The sequence below is a fragment of the Achroia grisella genome, unplaced genomic scaffold, assembly GCF_030625045.1.
Source record: "Achroia grisella isolate CSIRO2021 unplaced genomic scaffold, CSIRO_AGI_Agris_v1 utg1186, whole genome shotgun sequence".
Taxonomy (NCBI): domain Eukaryota; kingdom Metazoa; phylum Arthropoda; class Insecta; order Lepidoptera; family Pyralidae; genus Achroia; species Achroia grisella.
Genome location: NW_026712592.1, coordinates 3,086,643 through 3,113,750, shown reverse-complemented (window position 1 = coordinate 3,113,750; position 27,108 = coordinate 3,086,643). Strand labels below are relative to the sequence as shown.

General features: G+C 30.8%; 1 protein-coding gene across 2 annotated transcripts in view; it reads right to left on the bottom strand.

Moving 5' to 3' along the window:
- LOC131854444 (furin-like protease 2) overlaps nucleotides 1–27,108 on the bottom strand; it is a 227,215-nt gene that overhangs the window by 18,204 nt on the left and 181,903 nt on the right. For both annotated transcript variants that reach the window (XM_059205558.1, XM_059205559.1), the window contains exon 3: nucleotides 14,400–14,504. In XM_059205558.1, coding sequence (XP_059061541.1) covers nucleotides 14,400–14,504 — 105 coding nt within the window. The remainder of the gene's footprint in view (nucleotides 1–14,399; nucleotides 14,505–27,108) is intronic.

Sequence of the window (27,108 nt, the reverse complement as noted above, 5' to 3'; positions counted from 1 at the left end):
AGATGTCGCACAAACCAAACATAGTTATCCTTCGACTTGGTACAACAAAAAATAGGCACGAGAAACGAACATACCGAATGAGGTTTAATAAAGCTCCTTTGTGCTTATACACCGTAGTAATAGGGTCCTAAACTAATAAAGCGCGGGTCCGATGCGGCCGCAAGTCTATGAACCAGACGGGTTTAAACAGATTTGCACAGGAAAAAAGTGGCAAGCTCATCTATGTACTTGACCCTTGTCTTTTGTTTGGTCCAATTTGCGTTACATGTAACATTAATTATTTAGATTTAAGTTATAAATATTAAAAAAAGGAATTGAAACTGCTGTGAAGTAATAGTTTACTTAATCCGGCCTACAGACTTCTAAAAGACGTGAATTTGACGGCCGCGGCTACCTAGCGGTTTAGTAAACTGCCTTACATTCCGATGGTGGCGAGTTCGATTCCTCGCACATTTATATTTATGAGTATGATTGTCTATATTAGTCTGGGTGTTTCCTATGTATCTTATATATCTAATTAAAAAGAATTTAGTAATTATATCAGTTGTTTAGTACCACAACACAAGCTCTGGTTAGGACTAGATGGCATTGTGAGAATTGTCCATGGATATTTTTATTATTTCAACTTGAGGGTCATCAAAAAGCCATATATGTCTATAAGTTGACAATAGGTGCCAACTAGCTCATCTATGATTTCCTTTATATGTAACTGGAATGATCAACAGACGGCCAACCCGAACGAAACTGGCAATCGTCGCATATACAAATGAACTATAAACATGACATTGTCACATGACGCCCGCGATACACATGCAAAGCAATATAAGTACTATGGTATACCTTATGGTATGGGTGCGAGCCTACAGCCATTTCTCGGACAAATTTTTGGTCTGACCTATACCGGAAAGTCATGAGAACCATAAATTGACAGTTTTTTTCAGCCGTAGTTCAGGTATTTGGATGGCACTGTCAATGTATAAATATAATTTAATTGCATTATTTTAGGGACTACAGCCAATCCTTAAAATAACGCAATGTATGTTTAGAATGTTAAAAAAATGCTATTAATATTATTATAAAATGGGGTCAGGAAACTTGTGAAGTATCCGCTCATCAACATGATAAAGGCTGGCCCCGGCGACTCCGCCCCGGAGTTTTATTAGCCGGGTGTCCAGCGCCCGAGTCGGCCGAACTCAGCTTGTTACCGCACAAAGACACCAAACTGTCACGGTACGTTAACAGTACAAACTTTTGCTGGCTATAAATCTAAACAGCCACGACGTAGGCAACAATACCACGGCCGCTCAGCCAGTGATATCAGATTACCGTCTTGGTTTCCCCACACACAATACCAAAATTCAGGTTTTGAAGAAAAATACCCTCAATAGTCTGTATTAGTAGAATAGATAATTAGTTATTATGGGAAACGGTCACGAGTTTATTATTGTTTTTTTTTTTACTTGCTACTTTTGTTCTTGTGTTTTAAGGCCACATATATTTTCTATTACTTGCTTTTTATTCTTGAAAAAACCCTAACCAACCTCCAACAATATAGTTTTTTTTTAGTACCACGACTTTGCTTTGTCTGTCTTATTTTTTACTCCTCTATTCTCAAGTCAGACCCAGACCCTTAACCTTCCCTCAACATCAACTTACTTTTCTCCAAAAAACATCATACATATTTGTTTAGCCGAAATTATTCCCTATCCCAACAAAATTTCCCCAAGTTAGAGGTAAACCCTCAATCTGGCATCAGTCACACGCCCAACTCTTTAACTAAAATATAACTCCTCTGTAGAGTCTATTATTATACTTTTCCTGTAACAGTTCGAAGAAAATTCTCCGCTTAATCGAATCATAATAGTTTATTGGAATAGTTCATAGATTATTCTCTAAAGTTCACAAAGTTGAATGAATGAATGAATAAAGTTCGAACGAAATTTTATTCTACGATTCCCATCTGTTTTCTCTTACGATTTTTCTCGAGTTACTCTCAATTGTGCCACTTAGGAAATGATCGTAAAAGACAAACCTACAATTTTGTAGCTTTAATTTACGATTTTAAATATTAGATTTAGATCTCCGAGTCTCCCGAGATAGGAAATTAGTATTGAATATAGTATTCACGCAAACGTATTTCACGCACGTAAAAATTTTTATACTGTCAATCGCAACTACAACAGAATACTTAAAATATTGTTAATAGAGAGCGAATATAATTAATTTAATTGCCTCATTAACCGCATTAACCACGTTTGTTGGCAAAAATAATAATCAAAAGTCGTTTACTTTTGACAAAGTAGACATCGCGTACCTAATATAAGAACAATTGTCGAATCGTGAGAACCGACTCTATTTGTTAGTAGTTCGAAAATTAATTAAGAAACTTGATACAATATTATTTTAATCGTATATCTATATATCTACTCATACACGGCATTTATATGAAAGTTATGTATACATAAATTACATTAAGATATAGTGGATACGGAGATAATAGCTATCACACAGAAAAAGGAAAATACTGTTTCAGGATAACGAAATAAAGAAAGGGTAGGAAACATACATTAACTCGAACACAATTCTTATAATATGTATTCTAATGTTTTTTAAAACATCCACCTCCCACACATATTTCAGGACTATCAGCATAAGAAATTAGTATTACATATTACGTTTTTATATACACTATTTTGTTTTCTTTATGTGATTGATTTCGCTGATGGTCCATATGATATTAAGTGATAATCGTTGCCTGTATACATGATAGCACTTAGGACACCACGTATCATAGGACTTCCGTGATACCACACGTGCTTTGCCATTCTGCAGGACTAAGACGTCATACCTCTTATCCTATAAACTCACTGTATTTAACCTATAACTGATACACAACTTTCAAATCAATCAGCTTGGCGGCTAAAATAGCCGGACGGACAAGTTTTTACAATGTCTACCTTAGTCATTTTTGCATAGTATAAAATCAAGTTGCTTCCACTGTCTGTTCGCCTAGATATTTTAAACTACAGTAATATTAATACAGTTTTTAGGGATAGAAAAAGTGATTCAAGAAGAAGGTTTATTTGTATAAAACATTATATACACCCGTGCGAAGCCTGTACGGGTTTAAGTTAGTAATAAGATAAATGCAAAATATATACTTTTTAATAAATTTCAATCATACAAGAAAGTAGCTTCGTACATATCACTTAATACTATATAATACCAAATTCAACCATGCCTATTATAAGTATCGTACTAGACAAATAATAGATACCTAAACATACTATGTTTTAGTAAATATATTCTTCCATATATATTAAGTCCAAACCAATTAATTATATTAATTCATTCATTATAAATTCACATTTTGTTAAGGGCCTCGTACAGCGAGAATTGTAAATAATACTCCTAAATTGTTTTGTTAATTGCAACTCGCATACAATTCCATTTAGCAGTCTATAGCAACAAGCACAATGCTTCTATTCAAAAAACTTTATTCGGTGAGGTTTCGCTTGCATTTCTTTTATATTAGGTACATTACACAGACGGTACTTATCAAGTTTACGGTTACGGTAATTTAATTTACTTGTGTTTGCTAGCATTTGCAACTTTAATTTAGTTACTGTAAAGAAATTTTTTTTTACTAAAATCTATTATTAATATTTTAGTGATACTATTAACACTAAATTAGTTAATGTCAGTATTTAGAGATATCAAAGGCGGATTTCAGATTTTGTTAATTTTTTAATACCTATAAAAATATTATATAAGAATAACTCAAAGGTGAGTGACATAGTGATCTATCAACGCACAGCGCAAACCACTAGACGGATCGGGCTGAAATTTGGTATGCAGGTAGATGTTATGTCGTAGGCATCCCCTAAGAAAGGATTTTGATGAATTCCACGCCTAAGAGGATAAATTAACGCGAGCGAAGCCGTGGGCAAAAGCTAGAACACAAGAATTGTGTTCTTTTTATTCCATTTGGTGTTCTCACTAAAATATTATTATATCATATTAATTAATATGAAAAATAAGTTCTTTTCTTTTTCGTATATTTTTTCGTTTATATTTTTTCGCCTACACTATTCGTCATATTACACGAAGGTAGTAAGTAGTATGGAGAAAGCAGTATGATAGTTTTCAAATTTATCCTTATAGGACTATTACTTTAATTCACATCAATTAATCTATAGTAATATAAAATAGAGGTAAATTTTATGAGTTTGAAAGTTCCGTATAAACGTCGATAATTGTGTAAGTATTGGATAGCCCATTTGTCCAGGAAGGCTATTTAACGTCTCACTATAACCAATAGAAGTTAATATGTGATGAAAAATGTTGCAAATAACAGGGAAAATATGATGCAGACAAAGTTAGCAGCTAGTATAATAATAAGAAGGTGTCGAAATTGAAACTATTCTTAATTTAATTGCTTACTTACATATGGTATGATTAGACTATTGTAAATTATAGCCATGAAACCACATCGCAGCAAATAGTCAAAGTTCTCTTTCATTACGGTCAACTACGACATGTAGGTAACATTTCGGCAGATGGTAAGGCAAAACATGTTACGGCCAATAACAATATAGGGCTATCCAACGAAATGATGTCATTTTCCCCTAAAAAGGATATAAGGACCATTCTGAGAAGAAACTCGTTATTATTATGTTTCTCTCGCCGAAAGTCGACAGCACTTTAGACATAGAGGTATAAAATCGAATAAGAAAGCTGTTTGTATGAAAATATTGGATGAGTAAATATTTGGAATCAAAACACAATCACGTGGCTTCTTAGGTTTACAATAAACATAGCATCTATATTATTAAATAAAAACACCACCCAGACCCATTCCAAAATACATAAGTCAATACAATCAGAGTGTTAACTTGAGCACTGGCTTCAGTTGGGGAAATTAAATAAATAATACAGACCAAATTACAGAACGCTATATAGTGCTACACAATTATAACTGCACTATAAATTCATTTTATATAAATTACATAGAAACATATCCAGAATAACATAAGCCGACATATACATAAATATAAATATGTATTTATATAGTGTTGTTCCTTAACCCAATCGACAACTACACATAAAAGTTCGCTGGTCGCAAAAAAACTAAGTGCTTTTGAATAACGTATATTTAACTAATTGCATTTATATTATTACGTTTTATATACAATCATATTAATACTTCAATACTAAAATCACAAATGTAAAAATATATCTATCAGTCTGTGTATTTTTTGTTACCTTTCCATGAATAAACGGTTGAACGTATGTATCTCAATGAATAATGGCGTAAAGATAAAGTGAATCACAAAATCTAACAAATGCCTTAATTACGAATAAATAAATTAAGATTTTATTTAACTGTTGCAGGCTACTAAAGTTTTCTTTTTTTATATTAAATATACAATTACAGTAATTTATTTATTTATAGAACAAGGTGAGAGGCCTAACTAAATAAGAAGTGGGCGTCTTAAATTAGGTGTCAATATTTATGTCTTTCCACTAAACTAAATGTAACTCCCCAACTTATTTTGCGTGAATGTCCCTCAGGAGTGCGACCTACTTACAGGTTCAGGCAAGGAGCCTAAATACACATCAATAAATTCCGTGTTATTCGGTGAAGGGAAAACAAAACTCATACAAAAAAAATAAAGGGACACAAACCTTTCTTTCGGGTTTTACGTAGTGTTCTGAGAATAACAATTTCCGGATTTTATTTAAGCAAATTGATGTGGCCAAGTCACAAAAAAGAGATAGTTATCTTTCTAAAGTAAGGCATTTACAGTCTAAATACTATAGAATAATAGGTATACTATATACCAGTTGAGATTTCTGCTAGTTCTTTTCAACTAAAGCAGGGAAAAAGAATGTATAAAGCAATAAATAAATTAAAAAAAAACAAGTGCATAAGTGACTTTCATATCGCATACATAGTATTTACAATATGAATGAACAAAAATAACAAACTTTGGAAAATATACTATAAATTTTATCTTTAAAGTGTAATTTAACAGAATATAACTTCTTCAGTTAACTCGAAAAGTGCTACATTTGTGTAAATCCTATGAGAAAATAAATATCTAAAACCGTAAAATGTGCACGACAAATATAACCGATTTTCAGTCGGTTAAAAATAAACCCATATTCAATCCCAGGTTATATAACTTAAGTGTATCGAGAATTCGTGATAAATATATCTTACACTTAAGTGTAGTGTTTCATATCAATCTACGACCAAGATTGACGACTCTTGCCTTTCATACAAATTGGTTTAGCCGTTTGAACATACTCACTATTAGGGTTCGGGTTTCTGGTTGAAATAATATTATTTTAATTAATTTAAAATACGAGGTTGTTCCTAATTATAATTTTTAGACAATATTATCGTCTTCAGACGATTCTTAATTAAATTTTGTACATATGGAACACATCCATATATAATATAAATAATGTGTATTAAACACTAAAGTCTAAAAATAACAAATAGAAATACAATTGAATCGAAATAATAAGAGCATCCTTTTTGAAGTCGGTTGGCAAAGCTACTCTGCTAGTACATAAATTTAACGTATGACTGTATTCTAACTACTCGTATATCACAACAAGTGCTGGTAACGAGTAAGTTTTGACCAAGCCATCTAACTTAGGTACTCTACTGTAGTAACGAGATACGTGCAATGTAATGTGCATACAAGAGTACAATGAGCAAATTGGGAATACGGCATTACGCTGAGCGCAACCCTGCCAACCGTCTACATACAATGAAGTAGGTATCCAACAACGTATATGAGAAGAATGCAGACCATCTTGCTTAATAGAAAAATTATACAGATGATATTCACGTTGTATAAAGTTTAAATTGAAGTCGGACTCATGTGAAAAACTCAACTAGCGTTTGTACATTATAAACATTATTTAACAAAAAATTCAGTTTTAAATTTAGAATGCCAAATATATATAGTTTTTTTTCAATTAAAAGGCAAAGATAGTGTATGTAATCCGTTTGTATGTCCACCATATACATAAATATCTATTCATAATATTTTAAATGTTTATAATTTTCATATTACTCTTATAATTGTAATGACTTTCTATGTAAGTGTAGTTGAGATTATAACTGTAAAATTCATGTGAACAATTTCTAAGTAAAATAAATTTAATTGATAATGAATGGTTCTCGTATATAACGTAAATACTCATTCTTTGAAGACCTATCACATATACTCAACATTGAATTTTTAGTCTATACACTACTGAATAACATATAACAAAAGATGTAGATTTAACGAAGGTAAACAGGACTGTACGAATTAATATAATACTAATAAACGAATTATTTCTACAAAGAGCTATGAAACACCTATTTTAAACAGAGTCCCCTAATTCATTTTCGGCTCCAAATGTTTAAACGACGTCAACAGAAATAAAGTGTGAAACGATGCTTGAAGTCCTTTTATTCTTCTTTATTTAGTGTCTTGGCTTTATTATTCTAAATTTTCATAAAAAGATAAAGAAAGTGTCGTCTACGTGACACCTCGACAAACATGAATAAAGGCAGACGACACAAGCCCCTTATTTCAAATGTATAACTAAAACTAAAAGCAATAGCCGAATAGGTATGTACGTAAGTACATCCCTTCAAAGTGGCCATTTTGTATTTGAAATCGTAATTTATTATCAGGAAAAAGTTTGTATAAAAGTAAAATAATCATCAGACAACAGCACGCCTCTTATATCAAAAACTAGCTATGCCCGCGGTTTCACCCGCGCGTAATTGATATAGCATATGTGTCATTCTGATGTATAAGCTATATTATTGTAAAGTTTCATTAAAAGCCATTTAGTAGTGTGAAAAAGAGTAACAAACACTAATCAATTCATCCACACTGATAAACTTCCGCGAATAATAAGTAATATAAAATTCATTTTAATCAGCTACTATAATAAAGAGTTGGCACATAAATGTTATTTTATAAAAGCGTTCAACTTATAAAATTAGATTTTATATAGTCGTAATGTTCCAATGTTGTGAGATGGATAAAAATACTGTAGTTTTTTTACTGCGTAATGTAGGCTAATATAAATTGCACTGTATGTCAAACTTTTAATAATGAAATATTAAAAATATAGGTGATTACTCAGCTTGTTTGCCTTTCATTTCTAGTCATACAAAAAATATACTGGCCATGTTACTATTAAGAAAAAAAACAAAGACTGCTCAAGGTTCCAACTGTGATTATTACCATAGAATACACTGTTACATTTCCTCATTTCGTCAAGCATAAAGGATAACTACTACCAATCCCCACCATACAAACATCCAACGAGCAATGTTACTCCAAAACTAATGTAGATTGCTGATATTACTCCCGCTTGCTTTGTCACGCTCTGCAAGACGACATCAAAGAAGCCTATGTGGCCTAAGTAATAAGTTCTTCGTGTTATCAACAGAATCTGGTACTTTATCTTGTAGCGGACAAAGAATTATCTGTTACACAAAAGACAATACTTCGCCCGCTGATGTGATGTTCGCTGACATTCTGTTTAATAAGGGTTGGAAATTACAAATCGTGTCAGGACACAAAATCCAAAAAAAAAATACAAACACTTGAATTCAAATTAAGATTGTTAATGACTATTAAGTTATACTATATTTCAGATCATCTCGATTACTTAAATTAAAATATTTTTTATTTGGTACTATTAATATAGTTTTAATTATTTTCGCTTATTGCATACTAGACCTGAAGTTCCAAGAATATAGAGGTAAGAAGCGAGATAGACCTATAAATAAAAATTCAAATTATAACATGAAATCATATTTTTATCAACTCTTTTCTCATCCCTATAAATTAAACAAATTTATTATATAAATTCCCCGTTTGAAGAGCAAATACACCTTTCAGATACACTTGTTATTATTCGCCGCTCATTTTAATTTAAATAAATAGAGAACCAATCCAGAATAAGTTCATTATATCTTTGATGGTGGGTATCTCGAGTGTGAGTTCTACGTAGGTGAATTTCGGTCTAAGGATTAATTGGTGGAACGAAATTAAATGAAAACACGAGATATATCCTTATTGAATATTAAACCTATTACAGGCTGTTGTCTTTTTAATTAAAATTGGGATAAGATAGATGTTACGGTTGATGTAATTAAAACGTAATGTAACTGATGATATTGTTCATCAATTTGGGAAGTAGCCATGAGAAATTTATCATTAGCTATTATAAAGTACAAATCACATTATTATTAAATTTTAGCAATTATTGTAATTTCAATTTCTATATCAGTTTTGATATCTATGAATTTGATGAAGTTTATTAAGGGTCGGCAATGCGCACATGACACCCCTGGTGTCTCAGGTGTCCAAAGGCTACGGTAACCATTTACCATCAGATGGACCGTATGCTGGTTTGCCATCATCGTAGTATAGATTTTTTTTTATAAATTAAAGATGTTTTCGTTAGTGTCTTTATTTTAAACTACATACATTAAAGATTTTTGAATGAAGATTTCATGAAAACTTCATTATCTACTGTTTTAAGAGTTTCTTCCGGAAGGTTTTATACATAAGCCGCTGTATTTTCATTTAAGTAGATACGATAAATAATGATTATCTATACATTATGGACATATTTTAATTAGATTTTTATTTTACAATTTGGAAATTTGATTTTTTACTTTTAATTTAGTATACATTTAACGATAGACTTTAATTATTTTTTATAAAACTAATACTTTGCATATAAAAATAAATTTTAGTCTATTAAATTTATTCTCCGAACATCAAAAATATATCTAAAAATTATGACCAAGTCATGCAAACTGCATAACAATCATGCAAAAACAGCATGTTATTTCCATAACAAACATTGCTATTCAAATCTCGATTTTGCATTGAATCATTCCTTTAATTATAATTAAATTTGAATAATGAACAAATATATTGAAATAGTAGATATTTTAACAGAACTAATGTAAACGCCATTGGACAATAATCAACAGCAATGCACTGAATAAATATTTTTCCTTTCTTTATTTTTTCTATCTTTCTTTCTTTTAATAAACAAAAACAATTAAAATAGTAAGTGATGTATTCAAAATTAATGATTTCACTCATTTAGGGACTATTTTATACCTTTCTTTGGTCTGAATATTGTACAACATATTCTGTGAAAATTCATCAATTTATCCTAATTTTTCCAGCCGTTTTGATGTGATACTATAATAAACAATCAGACCCAGACAGTTATTACCTTATCAATACGACTTTATTATCCATACTAACATTATAAATGCAAAAACCTAAACGGATCTTTATGATAATATTGATGATGATGAGCATTTTGCGTGAAGGTAGTTTGTACGAGGCCGGAAATAGACAATTTAAAAAAAAACGCAGATGAAGTCGCAAATAAAAACACGTATACAATAATTAATAATAATCAACATAAAGACAATAAAGAAGATTTTCATAGACCCGATATGATAAAACGCGCCTTCAGTGTAATGTCTGCCAATATTCATGGATCCCTAAATCCTCGACCTTACTTAATCTTTTTGTAGCCGGGCACGGGCTCGTATATGGATGGGGCTCATGCTAAAGGACTTTAACCCCGATGTCCAGCAACTCGGAGCTAATAGAGTTACTTCATGATACATTAAATGGACAAATTACAAATAAAACTCTAGCCATTTGTTTAACTCCAATCCCTTTTGAGAAAATTGGCAACACTAAAGTTTTTTATTCAATTTATAAAAATAGGTATCACACATTTGTTTAGTTATTATATTCTAATTTATTAGCGGTGTACAGTTTTTTTAATACTACGATGGTGGCAACCAAGCATACGGTCGATCTGATGGTAAATGGTTATCATAAGCCTATGGACACCTGAAACACAATCAACAATTTTCATTCTAATGATTTTTAAAAGATAGCTTTCAGTGTTTATCGTTGCATTGTTGAAAATGTATTTATACATTTTTTAATAGAAGTAAACCACAGTTTCAAATAATACAATACAATTACTTTACACATCAAAAAATTGTATTCGTGTCATTTATAAAAACAGAATGCCTGTCACTATTTTTAATATTAATATTGCTGATTTGTTACGAAATTGACATAAATTTAAACATTCCGCATTGAAACAAATTTATTTATAATGTTTCATGTTTCAATGAAAACTCTACAAATATCTATATCATATCATAAGAGTCTGTGATAGACCTACATGAATAAAGATATTTTGATTTGATTTGATTGTAGGAAACATATCCATAGTTCATTAAATATGTCTATCATTTGTCTAGTAGGTATACTACTTGCTTAGTTTAGGATTACAACGACTAAACTAAATGGATTTGGTAAACTAATAAAATAAATTCGGTGAATACTACAAAATTTTTGTTTTTCGACACTAGTTTGGTTGTGACATTTTCAAACTCGTTTTACAGTGCTGTGCCAATCACTGTAAAACTGGTTTGAAAAAGTAACAACCAAAATAGTGTCAAAAAACAAAAATTTAGTAGTATTCAGAGAAAAATTGTGACGTTAAAACAAATTGTACCAGTAATTGAAGTACTTTGGCAATTTATATATCTATTTTTTTTAATATAACCAAAAAAATCGATCGAATTAATAAAGATTAGTGCAACTCAACTAATTTTCTTGATTTTTTTTTCAATGTCACACACTTAGTCGGGTATGAGAGGCTAATTGCGGAGACTGGAGTCCAACATACATTTACATTTACTTGGTCGGGTTTATTTATTAATTTCATTTTACATATTTGAAAAATTATACATGCGGATAATTAACCCAAGTTTAATTTGCGAATAAATAATCAATACGCTTCACGTGCTAACCTATAAGCAACATTAAAGAGGTCGATTGATATAAATAGAGGCTTAAGATGCCTAGTCTGCATGTGTACAGTCCTCGCCTCACTGGACAACGGCCTAACTTTATCTTGTCCTCACACCCGAGAGTCTCTCCCTTTTTACCACTCGGAAACAATTCGCACGGTTAACCATAAATTGCATTAAATGTAAAATTACAAAATTTGGAATATCGACTGTAAGCACTTTACATTAAAGACTATTATCTAAAATTAAGAATTTCTGAGTTAATACAGTTTATTATTAAGTATCCGATTTTTTTTAGTACCAGTTATTTATGGTACATTTGAGTTTGTATAAAATATTCAATGTGTAAATATGACCCTTGGCGTCACTTTATATTATTATATTTATACAATTAAACTTCTTAGGTAGGTAGTATAAATCCGTACAAGATATTTTAATCCTCTAATTGAAGGGCGTCAACTGGTTTATAAGTTAACAAATTAATTTAACAATTATTACCTATAAGGCAGTTTATATAGGTCCAAGATATTAACGCATTCAGCAAATTATAGAACTAGTATCCTAGAAATAAATATCGAATTAGTTAATTTTAGCGATCAATAACGAATATCACTAAGACCATTCACAACTCCAGTGAACAATAATGAATTATAAGATTCCATTCGCATTGTAACCACAGCACTGAAAGTAGCCGGCTTAGTAAAGGGTCGAAAAGAAATCAATCGGGATTTGCAGATGAGATTATGCGAATGGCAGAAGTTGGCGATGTCACGTTACGTACTCCGTATGACAGACAAACGTAAAAATGTGGATGTCCCAAACTCGGTTATTTATAGCAGGACTGTTCGAACTACATAAATCTGGAATTGTGAGAAAAAGGAATATTATTGAATGTGATTCGCCTGCTCTCCCTTTTCATCATGAGTATTGTATAAATGGGGGAGTGAGAAGGAAATAGATAAAGAATATTCATATTTTTATTCTATATTACATGCAATAAAATTCACACTTCATGAATGCGGTAGATAGACAAGAATAAAATAACAATTTTCCTTATGACAGCATATATATTTGGCATAATGATATCTTTCATAGTAAAGACTGCGTAATAATAATTTACACATCATTGCTTTGGGTTAATGTGCATAACATTGGGACGGAGGGGATGCAAATAGTATTCAATAAACTGTTATCAAAAAAAAAATACAAGGACAAAATGAAGAATGTAACAACGAAATGAAAGTAAATGAAGTATTATATTGATTCTGTTTTTATTTTATATATTTAATTCAGTCAGCCTGAATGAATAAAGGACATAAAATAATAATAATACGCATATTATATGGCTCATAATATAAATACCTCATACTTACATACACACATTAAATAATATTAGAAATATGTATAGTCTCTGTGATCACGACACTGACAACGGCGATCTGCCACGTTTGCGCTGATAAAAACTTCCCTTATTTCCACTATCTTATTATTAAAGATAAAAATCGACTATTTACATATACTTTAATAAGGTAGAGTTTGTACAGTCGTCTGCGTGGGTACGTCAGTCTCACCCATTTCAGCCGTTTTGCATCTCGCTTTGAAAGATGTTTCGATTGTAGAGTGAGTTCAGGCAGTGAAATTACAAGATAAAATGCTTAACATCTCAATCCTCAGAAATGGTTCAACTCAAGGCATGAAGTGGCATCGTCGGGTAGCACATGATAACGTGATAACCGTTGCCTATATACATGAACAAAACTACCTTGTTCATTTACATAAGTAACGGATACCACCCCCGATCAAGTGGACCATCAGCTTACTTCTCATACCAGTTACATTAAATTCGTGGATTTATTTACACTCGTTCTCGTTAGATGGAGTTACCATCACTTTTCCTTTTGTTCGATAACACAATACGAAGGTTCAGCTAATGACAATACTAATTGGAATTGATTTCCTCGACGGAATTCACGATAACAACTTCTTATCGAAAAAACGCTTTTGGCAGTTATTGGCACGATATAAACGAACGACGATTAAAAAGATTATATAAAACAAACCTTGTCCTGACATTTATAAACACAAATAAAAAGATTTAGCCGAATAAGTGCTGTTCTAAATTTAAAGTATGTATTTATGTAAATGTACCCTTTGCAATTGTATTTCAATACGAAATTGAGTTTATATAATAATAATAATGTCTCAGGACAATTCTCATAGCGCCAACTAAATCCATTAAAATGTTAATGTGACCCACCCAAGCATACCCATTTATGTCCAATAGTCGCGGGTTCGATTCCTCGCACAGAATAAATTAATAATTGTATCGGTCTGGGTGATTTCTATGTATATTATGTATGTATTTACAAAGTTACCTGTTTTTATATCAGTAGTCTAGTACCCATACTACAAGCTCAGCTTAACTTGGGACTAGATGGCGCTGTGTGAATTGTTCAAGAATATTATTATTATTATTAAAGAACATATAAAAACTCACCTGCGGTTCGTCATTTAATTTTCGATGATGTTCGTGACTTGGCTCCGTCGATCGCTTTTTGATTTCATGATGTGACAGTAAATAGTAATGCTTCAGTGAACCAATCTGAAACAAAAACAATTATATAACGTTACAGAGATAAAATAAATATTATAAATTATACTTAACTGTTTAAGGCAACGAAAATAGACATAGGTGTATTAAATACACAAGAGATGGGTTTTCAATCAAAATAACTGCTCCAGTAAAAATGAGTGTATGTTTCTTCTTGTGTTATATAAAATATCTACATGTATTTTAAATCGACGAATCTAAGTAAATGTATTCATTTTAGTATGATCCTATATTATATAGTTTTTTTTTATTATTTTGATCTTTGTCCTCGAAACTCGACCGACCCGTTGAACTTCTAGTCACCTACAATGGATTTTATTGCTATGAACAACATCTAATATTCTGAAGTATATAGTGATTCCTATACAAAAAGACTAATATAATTTGTTATTTAATTTTTCAGTTTTAATTTATAGTTTTACCAGTACTTATACTTAATAATAATAGTGTATCATCGCTATATAAAGAACAAACTGAAAAAAGAAAAAATAATTCAATTCGTTTATGTGTTTCGTATATTAACGAACAGATTTTTTCACGACTGGATATTAATAATGTATCCATTAACACGATGACCTATTTCGAAATGATCCTAACAAAACGAACATTGTTATTTCTTCATTAGTTACAATTGAAACGAAATTAAACTCATTTGCGCATATTTTGACTGTACTATTTGAAATTGTACATACCGTATATATACATAATTGCCTATGTGTTTTGTATTTAATTATTAGTACTTAGCACAAAATCGTCTATATATTATACATACCTAATAAAAAAAAAGATTAAATTATGAGTAAACAAATATAATTTGTTTTATAACACCATATAAATTTTAATGCAGTTTTCAATGACAAATGCACAAAGGTACGTGTATGGTCCGCCTAAATACTGCAGTCTGAACCATGGGTATAGGCAGAATGTACATATGGGCTCAAACTGTCAATCTATCCACGCATACCGGCCCACGATCTCCAACCATTATTAGGTTTACGCGTCCGCAGCCGCCCGCGACTTATCGTGTGAGCCCACCGTCAATGGCAAGCTTTACCCGCGCTTAGGGCCCGCGATGAATAGCATTAACCTCACTTGGTTACTGTTATAGTGTTCGCACAGGGATTTTTCGCGTGAGAAACTACTGCCTCTATTACCTTTATTGGCCTATAAACCGGATGTAGGCAACACGCGCTGCGAGTAGGGTTGTCGACTTTTCTAAAGTTATTATGAAAATACATTTCAAATTGAAATCTATCAAATAAATTCTCTAGCTTGTAAGAGATTGCTTTAAGCGATAACGCCGCCTTTTGTTTGGCACATTTATGTAAAGTTTTCTTCTCGAAAATATTTTTCAGTGCTATTAAGTTGATTTCAGGATTTTTTTTCTAATTTTAAAAATAATATATTCTACTGCGGTGCGTTAAATTTAGAGCTTACAGAACATTAATTCAACATTATTTCTAAATTTAAAATATCAATCTTTACTTGTATCTAATGATACTATGCAAGTTTTATTCACCTAGGCACTTCTTGCCTAGGTGAATAAGGCTTATAATAAAATTTATTCAAAACTGTAAAATATTAAGAATAAATTAATTACAAATAATTTTACATTTGTAAAGTCATAACTACATGGATTTCACAAAGTACGAGTAAAAGTATAATATAAAAGACCTTTCCTCTTTATTTTATTACTATCATTCATATATCGTATAACATTGCTACAAATCATAATCCACTACCAAATATTTAACGTAAAAAATAAAATTAGAAACAAGGTAAATACCACACAGATCAAACCTAATTTAGATTTTTTCGAAATTTAAACTAGAACGAAGTCTTACATGGATCGTTTTGACAACCCTAGCCGACACTACAACGTTCTTTCCGCTACCTGATGGATTACACTGATTTACACGAATTAATAAATTAATATTCAGCCATATTGAAGCTTTATATAACTTAATACTTGTTTAAAACCACCTTCGTACAAAACTAAATTAAATGTTTGATGAAATATGTAAATAACTTATACCCGGAAGCTTTTAAATAAATTTTAATTTAGAACATTTGGTATTAACATCTATATGAAGGTGGTGCTGATATGGAATTGATGATGATGATGACATATCAATATTGTATATCATTAATATTAATATGTCATCATCATCATCCTGTGATCTGAAGTAAAACATTTTGAGCATTCGCCATGTTAATGACACTATATACATATATTCCCGTCCATTTCCATTCAAATAGATCGAAGTAGAAACGGCCTGAGCCGATGTTTGAAGCCCTAGCCTTGTATCCGTCAGGCAGATGTGTGCCTTCAGTGGCTTTGGAGTGCCCTCTGCACTGGCCTACTATTCGTCTGCTGAAGCTATAAAGTCCAGCTATGCATAACAGCATTAGAATAGTTCAAAGTAAAGAACCTATCTTGTATATATATGTAATATATATGAAACGCTCTAGGCTAAGAATAGCACAGCCGTTTTTCCCAGGAAATATTATAGTATAAATTAAATATTTGGCACAGCTACAGAAGAATATTCTCGTGACCTTATTTCAGAAAGTATGGTATACGTATAGCGTATTTTTTAAACATAACACAGAATTGAAATTAAATGTTTCCATTTACATATTATAATAAAATTTTGAAAATAATGTAGCAAATCAAATTATTTAGTTTTTCCGAATTTTCAAATATGTAAAACTAAGTATACAATGGTAACTCACTATGAAACTTACTGACCAAATTTTCATTCGCAGATACCTAATATTTAGTATAGGCGAATGAAAATTCCCTTAAAATCGGTCCAGCCGTTTCACAGATTAGCAAGAACAGACAAACAACAATATATTGGATTATTATTTTGTTATGAGTACTGTACTCGTATATGTCATACGCATTTAGTAAAAAGCTGTAAATTTTAAATTTCAACAAATAATTCAATGAGATTTATTTACAGAATAAACCCAATTCTGAGATGAATCTATCCTTATACATTCATAATACAATAGTTGATCGTAATATATGTATACACCAGAACTACACTAACTAAGTACTCAAGCACTATATACATTTTAATGTATGATTTTTAAATTCTTTTTCGATTTCCTAAACGCATTTACGTCACAACACCAATACAATAGGTATTTTCGGCTACATTTAGACCTCGAATCGGTAGCATATTTTATGAAAAGCCAAATATATCAAAATAAAGACATGCAAGCGAGCCGCGTGGCGAGAAAGTATTTCGTGAGAATGGATTTACCGCCCGATTGAGCCGACAAGGGAAAGGCGCGGGAAATAAATGGTATTGATGATACGAAATATGGAAGCATAAATCCTTATGGTTGAGGGTGTTACTGCGCGATCAGGGCCAACGATACTTGCCCCTAATTCTAACCGTTCCATATACAGGCTGATGTTTAACACAATATTCATAAGAACATAAAACTTTTAATACACTCATTTTAGCTGTGGAACTATTTAACCGCATTCCTTCGGACTATTTCCTTAATTATAATAATTAACGTGTATATGTAGCAAATATGAGGTTTTAGGTTTTTAGTCTAAGGGGAAATCATTACGGCACTGCGTGATGGAGCTTTACTGCCTATAGTCGTGGATTCGATTCTCGCACGATACAGTAATGTATTCTTCACTGTGGATACAAATGTACGCATTGTCTCGAGAATTTTCTACGTGTATTAGAAAAATATATAAAAATAAATGTATTTCTATCAGTTGCTTATTTCCCATAACAGCAAACTCCTTTATGTAACACTACATAAATGTTGCCCTGCTACTTATTATTATTAAAATAAGACAAATATTACCTTTTCTATATGACTACATACATTCTGTACCATAAAAGAAAACAATATACATATAAATCTATAATAATAATAAGTAGCAAGGGTTAACTAAAATTCGACTTTTCCATTCTTTTATTTTTGTTATATTAGTTCTTTTAATTTTAATAGAAGTGTGTTTAAAAACTACAGTAAATTTGATTATTAACGTTAAACAATCTCTGAGAGAAATAACTGAAGTAGGGAGAGCGAAGGTCTGATTTCGTCCCTGAAAAAAGGCTTGTTATCACAGAACTTTAGTGGGCAGGTTGCCCTTTTAAAAGTTTGTACAAGGTTCAACAGACATTATGTAATTATGTTTTTAAAGGTCGGAAAATTTTACAACTAATTAATGTTTAATTGTCTAACTAGGCCAGTTTCGCATTGTTATCAAATTGTATTATGTTTAGACTATAGCAAATCTATACTAGTCTATATTATTATTATAAATAAGTAAAGTCTGTGAGTTTGTGACGTTGTAGAGTCTAGAGTCTGAGTCTACTGAGCCTTTTTTGAAAATTATTTTATTAACCCATTTATCGGGCAAAGCTCTAGGCTATACAAAATCTACGACAAACAAGAGCGGAGCTGCAATGAAAGATGTAGCAAAAGCGGGGGAAATGTGACGCAGATGTAGATGTGAGGGTCAGATAGTAAATTATAACAATTTTGTGATTGTAAAAATAATAATAACATAACACTTAATTGTGCACAGAATTTTACAAAAAGGAACTTTACATAACGTGCTAAACAAAAGGCGGCCTTATCCCGTAAAGCAATCTGTTCATTGACTCTTATTGTAACATTAGTGACAACTTGTAATATTTTTACAATTCTTTATAGTTTTTTTACAATCTTTACTTCGTGCGTTTTAATTACTTAGCAAATAATTTTGTAATTAAATCTTACAGATTATGCTATATGTACTCTAGATCAAAGATGTAATAATTTATTCACATGGGATCTTTCGACCTATTACGCAACTCATATTTTATCACCATCCCTAACGTCCAAATAAAAATGGTTATGTAAATGATTTTGCTATACTAATAAAATTTCTGAGAAATTTTCTTGAAATCTGATTTATTCCTCTTTTCTGAATTATAATACCTACGTAGTGAATACGAGTAGTATATAAAATCAAAGTATCGAGTTACTCAAGTTCGAATCACACTTGAGTAATTTTAATGATGTTATATAATAAAGCCAATTCACTGACAGATCGTATGAAATCGAGTACAGAATATTCGAATTGTAAACAAAATATCGACAACATTCACCCCCACTCTATTAGCATTTGTAGACATTGGAATTCCTTTCGTAACCCTTGGCGAGCTTATAAAGAACTTTACATACAAAGTATCAGAGTACATTTTTGTTTATTCTAACCGATTCGTGAAAGTCAACCTTTGGCGAGAAAAGTCTGGAAAAGTTCGGCGACGAGTATAACGGTCTTTGTGAAACTTAGGAATTGTATGTGGAATGAGTTTTATCACGACCAACTCAGGTATATCGCGTTTCGTTTGACATTTGGGTAATTTATGAAATCCGAGAATTCTAACGTTCAGCTACCATTATTCTCTGAGGTGTAAATAGTTCATTTAACTTGTTCGTGAGTTGAATTCAAACGAAATATTTGAATGTATCGTATTAAAGCATAATAGAAACATCTAGTTATTAACTAATGTCACGCTTCTAACTATAACTACTAGCACTAATACTAACATTTAATAACATTCTGAACACATTGATGAAAAAAATTGATTTGCCTATGCTACAATATTGTGTGAGTGTACTTGTTAGACAGTGGTCTAACAATTTGTAACGACTGTAACTGTAATACTAGAGTTAAGAAATTAACTAGCAATAGATTAGAAAAAAAATACTAACAAATGGACCATTGATGCGAAAATTAACATCTTTATTATTATTACTATTAAAAATACAAATATGTGTTTGTTTATTTATTACGTAGTTATTTATTTTTAAGGATTACCAACATAAGATACAGCAATAAAAAAATTGTCATGATTCTATACAATTCTAATGGTCTTAAACTGTTCTCATAATTATAGGTAACCACAGCATGCTTTGAGTTACAAGATTATATCGCTACTATTACTACTATAATGTCAATAATATTAATTAAAATTGAATACTACTAACAATAATACAATAAAACATACATATAATAAAAACGTTGTGATGTGACAAGGAACGTCAACTTTTGAGCTTAGTTATGAACTCGGAGTGATTGTCAAAGAGCATATCAATTTCAGGATTTTCCTCTGCAAAATCGTTGTACAGGCGCGATACGGACGACGGTATTCATAGCACATAATAATATATTAATAATGATAATATATCGGACGAAACCCGGTGTATTAAACCACTACATCACCGAGGGCGACAAAAATACATATGTAATATATCTATTTGGTATGAAAGGGGATATACACTACTTTTTATCCTCATCAAACATAGTCCCGTGAACGAATCCGAAAACTTAACGATTGAAACTAACAAAAAAATAATAACAAAAAAGGTATCAGTTGAGTTTCTTGCCATTTTCTCTCAACTGAAGTAGCTAGTCGAACAGGACGCTAGGGGTAGTGATAAAAATAGTATGTTAATAAATAATTTTAAGTTTGAACTTTAAAGACTACTTTAGACAACAATACAGGAGTAGTCTTATATGTTTAGTTCACGCGAAGATAAATAAATTTATGTATTTTCATATATGTCACATATATGAAAAGTAGTATAGTTTATGAGCCATATCCGATGTTTATTACTATGGAGTCAGTTTTATCGGTGGACAGTCCTAACTGCGATATTCGGATCCGTTACGATCGGGTGAACCATTAAACATAACTAATAACATTTCCGCTATCTATTCCATACTGTCTAACATTTAGTTGTTTTGTTAACCATATATTTATTTATATATTGTCATGACAATTCTCTTCTGAGGTAGGCAGAGTTAATATTCGCATATAACACTACGGACATAACATTACGATGTGACGCTCGTGATTCTACTTTACCATTTTAGAGAACTAAGCTGTCATGTCTCTTGTCCCGTAATTTCAGTTGCTGCTTTACAGTTGGGCATGTTAGCCATGATAAAGACTTTCCCTAACTCGGCAAAAAAAACTATAACTTTTCGGTTATTTAGCAAGTTTTTTACCATAATTCAAAATACATTACAACAATTGTATCTTCCACACTGTATCACTTCCTAGCTAGCAGGCAGTTGTGAATAAAAATATTAGTACATTCCAAAATAAGTACCTGCTAAATTCAAGATCATATATTCAGCTATTCTGCGGCACGGTGCCTTCTCGCCGCCGCTCTCCCGACACCCGCCTCTATTTTTCACTACCCACAATTTATGTATACGCCAAAATGCTCCCACGAATATACGATGTCAGATTAAGTTAATATGCTTATAGTACAACTATATTAATATTGAACATCCATAATAGAGAGATACTGTTATAATATTACAACTTTGAAGCCAAACAAATGCACAAAGAACAACTAATTCTTTGGTGACAATATAATCGCTCTAAAATTTATTAATTAACTGCATTTACTCACAAAGTACAAACTATGGGATATTTACTTTATTGCTTCTATTTTAAAGTCGGTTTTTAAATTATATTTAGATAACTTCCTGATAGTGTAGTGGGAGTAATTTAAATAAACAATAAAAAATAACTAAAGTCTGATCCTGGCGAAAATATTTCGGATATGAAAAATGCAAAATAAAAAGGTTTACTTTTCAGACTTTTTTTTTTTAATTTGATGTTTTTTTATATTATTTCACGTGATATCAGTATTTTTTTATTTGCAATCCCTTTTATTCTTGTATGTTCTTGACATATAAATTTATAAAGAAGTATTTTTGTGAATAAGAAATCATTATATAATATATGTATAAAAGTTTCTTCGTTCATTTATTAACCAAATGCACCGCCAAGAATTTTTATACCACCCATTTGCACTTCTGCAAGCCACACACCACTTCCTGTGTCACGTTAACTTAGGTTAACTGAAAAAGATCTTTTTTAGATTCAAAGGAGGTAACAATGTTTCCTTATATTAAAAAATATATGTATACAGGTAGAAATAACAGGAAGTAATTTTTTTCTTTTACTTCTTAATGTTATTTATTTAAAAAAAAATCATCAAATAAATAGGACAATCTGTGTAATTTTGATTCTGTACAAGATTCATGCTCATACATGATGGGATATTAAACGAGTTAAGTACAGAGCAACTCAGCAGTTTATGTTTGTCTAGTACCGTTCCAACTTGATTACGTTTTTAATACGTTTCTTTGTGAGTCACAAGCCATTGCTTATCTCCATAAACTATTTTACGAATTGTTTAGTTGGTTAGTTACGATGTACAGTAATTTTGTTATTTCTTAACTTTTTAATATCTTACTAGCTGTGCTCCTCGATCGTAGTCTTATTTAAATTTCAGGCAGACAAACACTTCGTAATTTCCAATATTAGTATGGATTCACTAAACAGCTGTACCAACCAGATTGTATATCAGTTCTAGATATAGCTTGTTTAATAAATATTAGTAAAAAATAAACTGTTTGGACATAATAACAATTATTTTGATGATATTTTATGGTCTATATATATGGTCTCTATTTTACAATACAACATCAAATATCGCTGATTTCGAACACTCTAAATCAAGAAATTGTTAAATACGAGTATTTCAAATTACCAAAATTATTATTAACAGAACGAATAGCGAAATATCATCGGTCCAAATATTTTAATATTCATGAATCATTCTAGGAAATACTTGGTGAAATAAAAATTCAATTTCGATGGAAGTCAATAAATAATACACTTTGAAGTGGCTACCTTTGAACAAGTCAGGTGTCGTGATGGACGGACCTTAATTAGCATGTTCAAAACAATATAAATTTTCGAAGTTCATTACGAAGTTTCGAGATCTCTAGTTAATATCAAAGTCCGAAATTAACATCGGAACAATAAATTATTCACAGTATCGATTCTGGAATCTTGGAGATTTCAAACTTCTCAGAGTTCCGTGTACAGTACACAGATAATAAACACAGAAAATATAAATTACTAAACACCCATCTCAGTGTAATTTCGAGGGGTTTCTAATTATTTTTCAAGTCTGATATTATAGAATTATATTATATATACATAAGTAGGTAAAATATTGTTTAGATCTAAATTAATATAATATTATACTTTTACCTAACTCTGGTATTATTTCATAGCACGCAAAGTTGTGGGGGGTTTGCATAGAAACTGTATAACTATTTCATAGTTTCTATGGAACCGTGCTGTCTGTTTCGTTTTACATGTGTTCGTATTTATGTTTTACTAATACAATTTTCAAGATTATCCAATTGTTCAAATTCAATTCCTGACTTAATATCATAAAAGATTGTCTTTTATGATATTAAGTCAGAATAATTTGAGCTTGCGTGGAACAGGTAGACCACATCATCGCTTAACTTCAGTTAAGATTGCGATCAAACACGCTCAAAAATAGAGATAAAAAAAATGTTATTGATGATATAATATATTTGACATATGTTTAATAACTCCCAACATTTTTATATAAAAACAATATTAAGGCGTCACCAAAATCGGACTATACTAAATAATAAAGAATCATGAAAATATAAATACCCTATAAAAATTTAGGCCGTAGTTATACAGTTACACCCTTATAAGAAACGCACATGTAATGCCAATTTTTATAAACAAGTTGCTGTTGTGATAGTAATACAGTTTGTTGTAGAGGATGGCGACAACCGAATAAATTCTGAGGCAACGTTTCATAACAACTTTTAATTAATTGTTGGACTTGAAACCACAAGATGGGGAATCCTATCCAAGACCGTTTCCAAGTCATTGGGCGTAATTCAAATTGTTTTTCAACAAAACTTATCTTTATATTGGTAAGATGTGCTTTGATGTTAAAGTTGTTAAGTTATTTACAATATTCTTACCGAATATATAATGTGTTTATAAGAAATTTTTCAAGAGATGAAAATGAAATAAGTTTTAGATTGAATTGTATGTGTGTTACTAATAAAACTTATTAATATTTATGTAAATTATATCTATTTAGAACAAATGAAAAGGTGCAATGGTTAGACTAATGCGGGAAACATTTGCCTAAAATTACATTAAATATGCAAAAAACTCATATGATTGGTAATTTACAAAAATTATTAACTTTCTACTACTGGGCGTCAATCTTTGTAAGAGGATATCGTCTTACTAATGCTACGCTATCCAGGCAGCTTAGAGGTATTTTATTTCAAGTTCACCTTCTCTGTACATTGTATTGAGATTCCTCCAGATGCGTGTTAAGAGAATTTGGAAAACGAATCGTTGTTTTTTAATAAAAATAATAGAATACTCAGCCAGACAGATAACAGATATTAAAAAATATTAAATACCGGCATTACCATAGGTAGTTCATGTTCTGTATTAGTTCAATAAATATTATAAACATTTTATTACAATAAATTTCTACACATACAATAGCACTCTATTTGTTTTATATTAAAAGCAAAAAGCACTTATAGAAAAAAAGAAGACACGAAAAAATACGTCCCGATTTTACAAGTTGTAAAAGCTTTGTTGACAAAACAACAAACAAAATGTACTTAAAATATTATCATTGGAAAATGTATTATTATTACGAAAGACATGACAACAGTTGTAAAATATTTATGTCGAATGTAGGGTTACCAGCCGTAATTTACGGGTACACTTGCTTGCAACATTTAAATTCAAATTCAAAAATCATTTATTCATGTAGGACATTTTAGCTGCTTATGAACGACAAATTTTTTAAATTATAATTTTTTTTTTTCCCTAATGTCCAGTTTGGTATATAGATCCAATTGAGAAGAACTGGCAAGAAACTCAATATATACATAAATTATGTATATATAATTTTCTTGCCAGTTAAATATACTCATTATATATATATAAATATTTTTTTTTAAAAGCCAGTTTATTTACAATGTATATTTATCTATGTCTATGTCTAACATTAAATGAAAATCAAGTGCATGAACAACTATTGCTATGCACGCTCGTCATTATTTAGAAACCAACCTGATACATATAAATTAAATTTTATTCATTTACTAGCGTCTCGCCCTGAATTTGTGTGGTTGCATCTAACCTTTCCTGAGGAAATACTCTGTTGATGGATTATAATCACATGAAAATCATTTAAGTAGTTTTTGAGATTATCGTGATCTAATACACAACGGACGGTAAAATCAAATCGTATACTTGATTGATTGAGCTTCGTGGTATAGAAAAACAATGGATATTTAAGTCATAATATAATGGTATGTAGGTGTATATATATGCCTAAACATGCATTATTGTAAGAAGCTAAAAAAAACGTATTTTTTTAGATTACTCTAATGCATATGTATGGTTTAAAACAATTACCTTTTTAAGAGTTACGACAGAATACAAAACAAACTACATATGAAAAAAATGTGCATATATTGCGTGCACATCAGGTAAACTAATTACCTACTTATTCTTTGTAAGTCACAAACACAAGTGCCTTCTATTTCTGATACAATTATCGTATTTATAATTCTCAAAGTAAGTGTTTTATTATTTTGATTTATTGTGAAATTTATAATGTTTGATTTGTACTTCAATTATTCTTTATTCTGTTTGCTACATTTTGTTTTTTTTTTTTTGCTAAGAAAAAACCTCTTATTTACTTTCTCTAGGTTCTAGGTCTACTGTTGAGTTAATATATTGAATTGTAAGCTGTTGGTTTTCTAATAAATAAATAAAAATCGAAATTGACAACCCTGCCATATCAGATACTGGAGATAATATTAAAAGCAAACCTCGTTCTTCCTATCATCATCAATGGCGGCTATGCATCTTTGTCTCAGTCATTCAATTTGAGAAAACTCCATTTCGTCTAATTTGAAAATACAACGAATACCGATAACAATGTTTACTATGAAAAAATTCAAAGTGGATTTTGTTTCGATGGAAAATATTGTATATAATATGCTATTGGTATCGTATACAGAATGGTATTTCGTGTATACATAGAATAAATATTGTTTTTTCAGACGTGCCACAGTGCCAACGTAAATCTTTACTATATTAAATGTGTACCATATAATAAAATTTAGGTGCCTCTATTGATATGTTGATAGTAACATTTTATTACTAGTTGTTACCGGCCACTTTGTATGTTTTATTTTCGAAAAATGATAACTTATCTCTGGTCTCTGTATATGATCTATTTTCCTTAAAATTTCATTAATATCCATTTAGCCGCTTCTATGTGAAACAATAACAAACATACAGACTATCAGGAAATTTGTTTTCATTTATAACATTAGTATATACAGATTTTCAACGATTGGTACCTTGTAAACACGGTCAATAACATACAAAAAACAGCGAATTGAGACTATTCTGTTTGGTGATTTAATAATAAGAATCTACATAATTTTATGTAAGTTTCTGTTAAAAACATGTCGCTGACGCCACATTTTTCTTTTATCTCTAAATAAGCCAGCGAGCCAGCGAATCCGGTGGTACCGGGCTGGCGTACATCCGTTTGTTGGATTAATTAGATTTTTTATGTATATTTTACATCAACCGACAGCGAGTCGGAAATTAGAAATTAAAGGTAAGTCATTAGTCGCTTT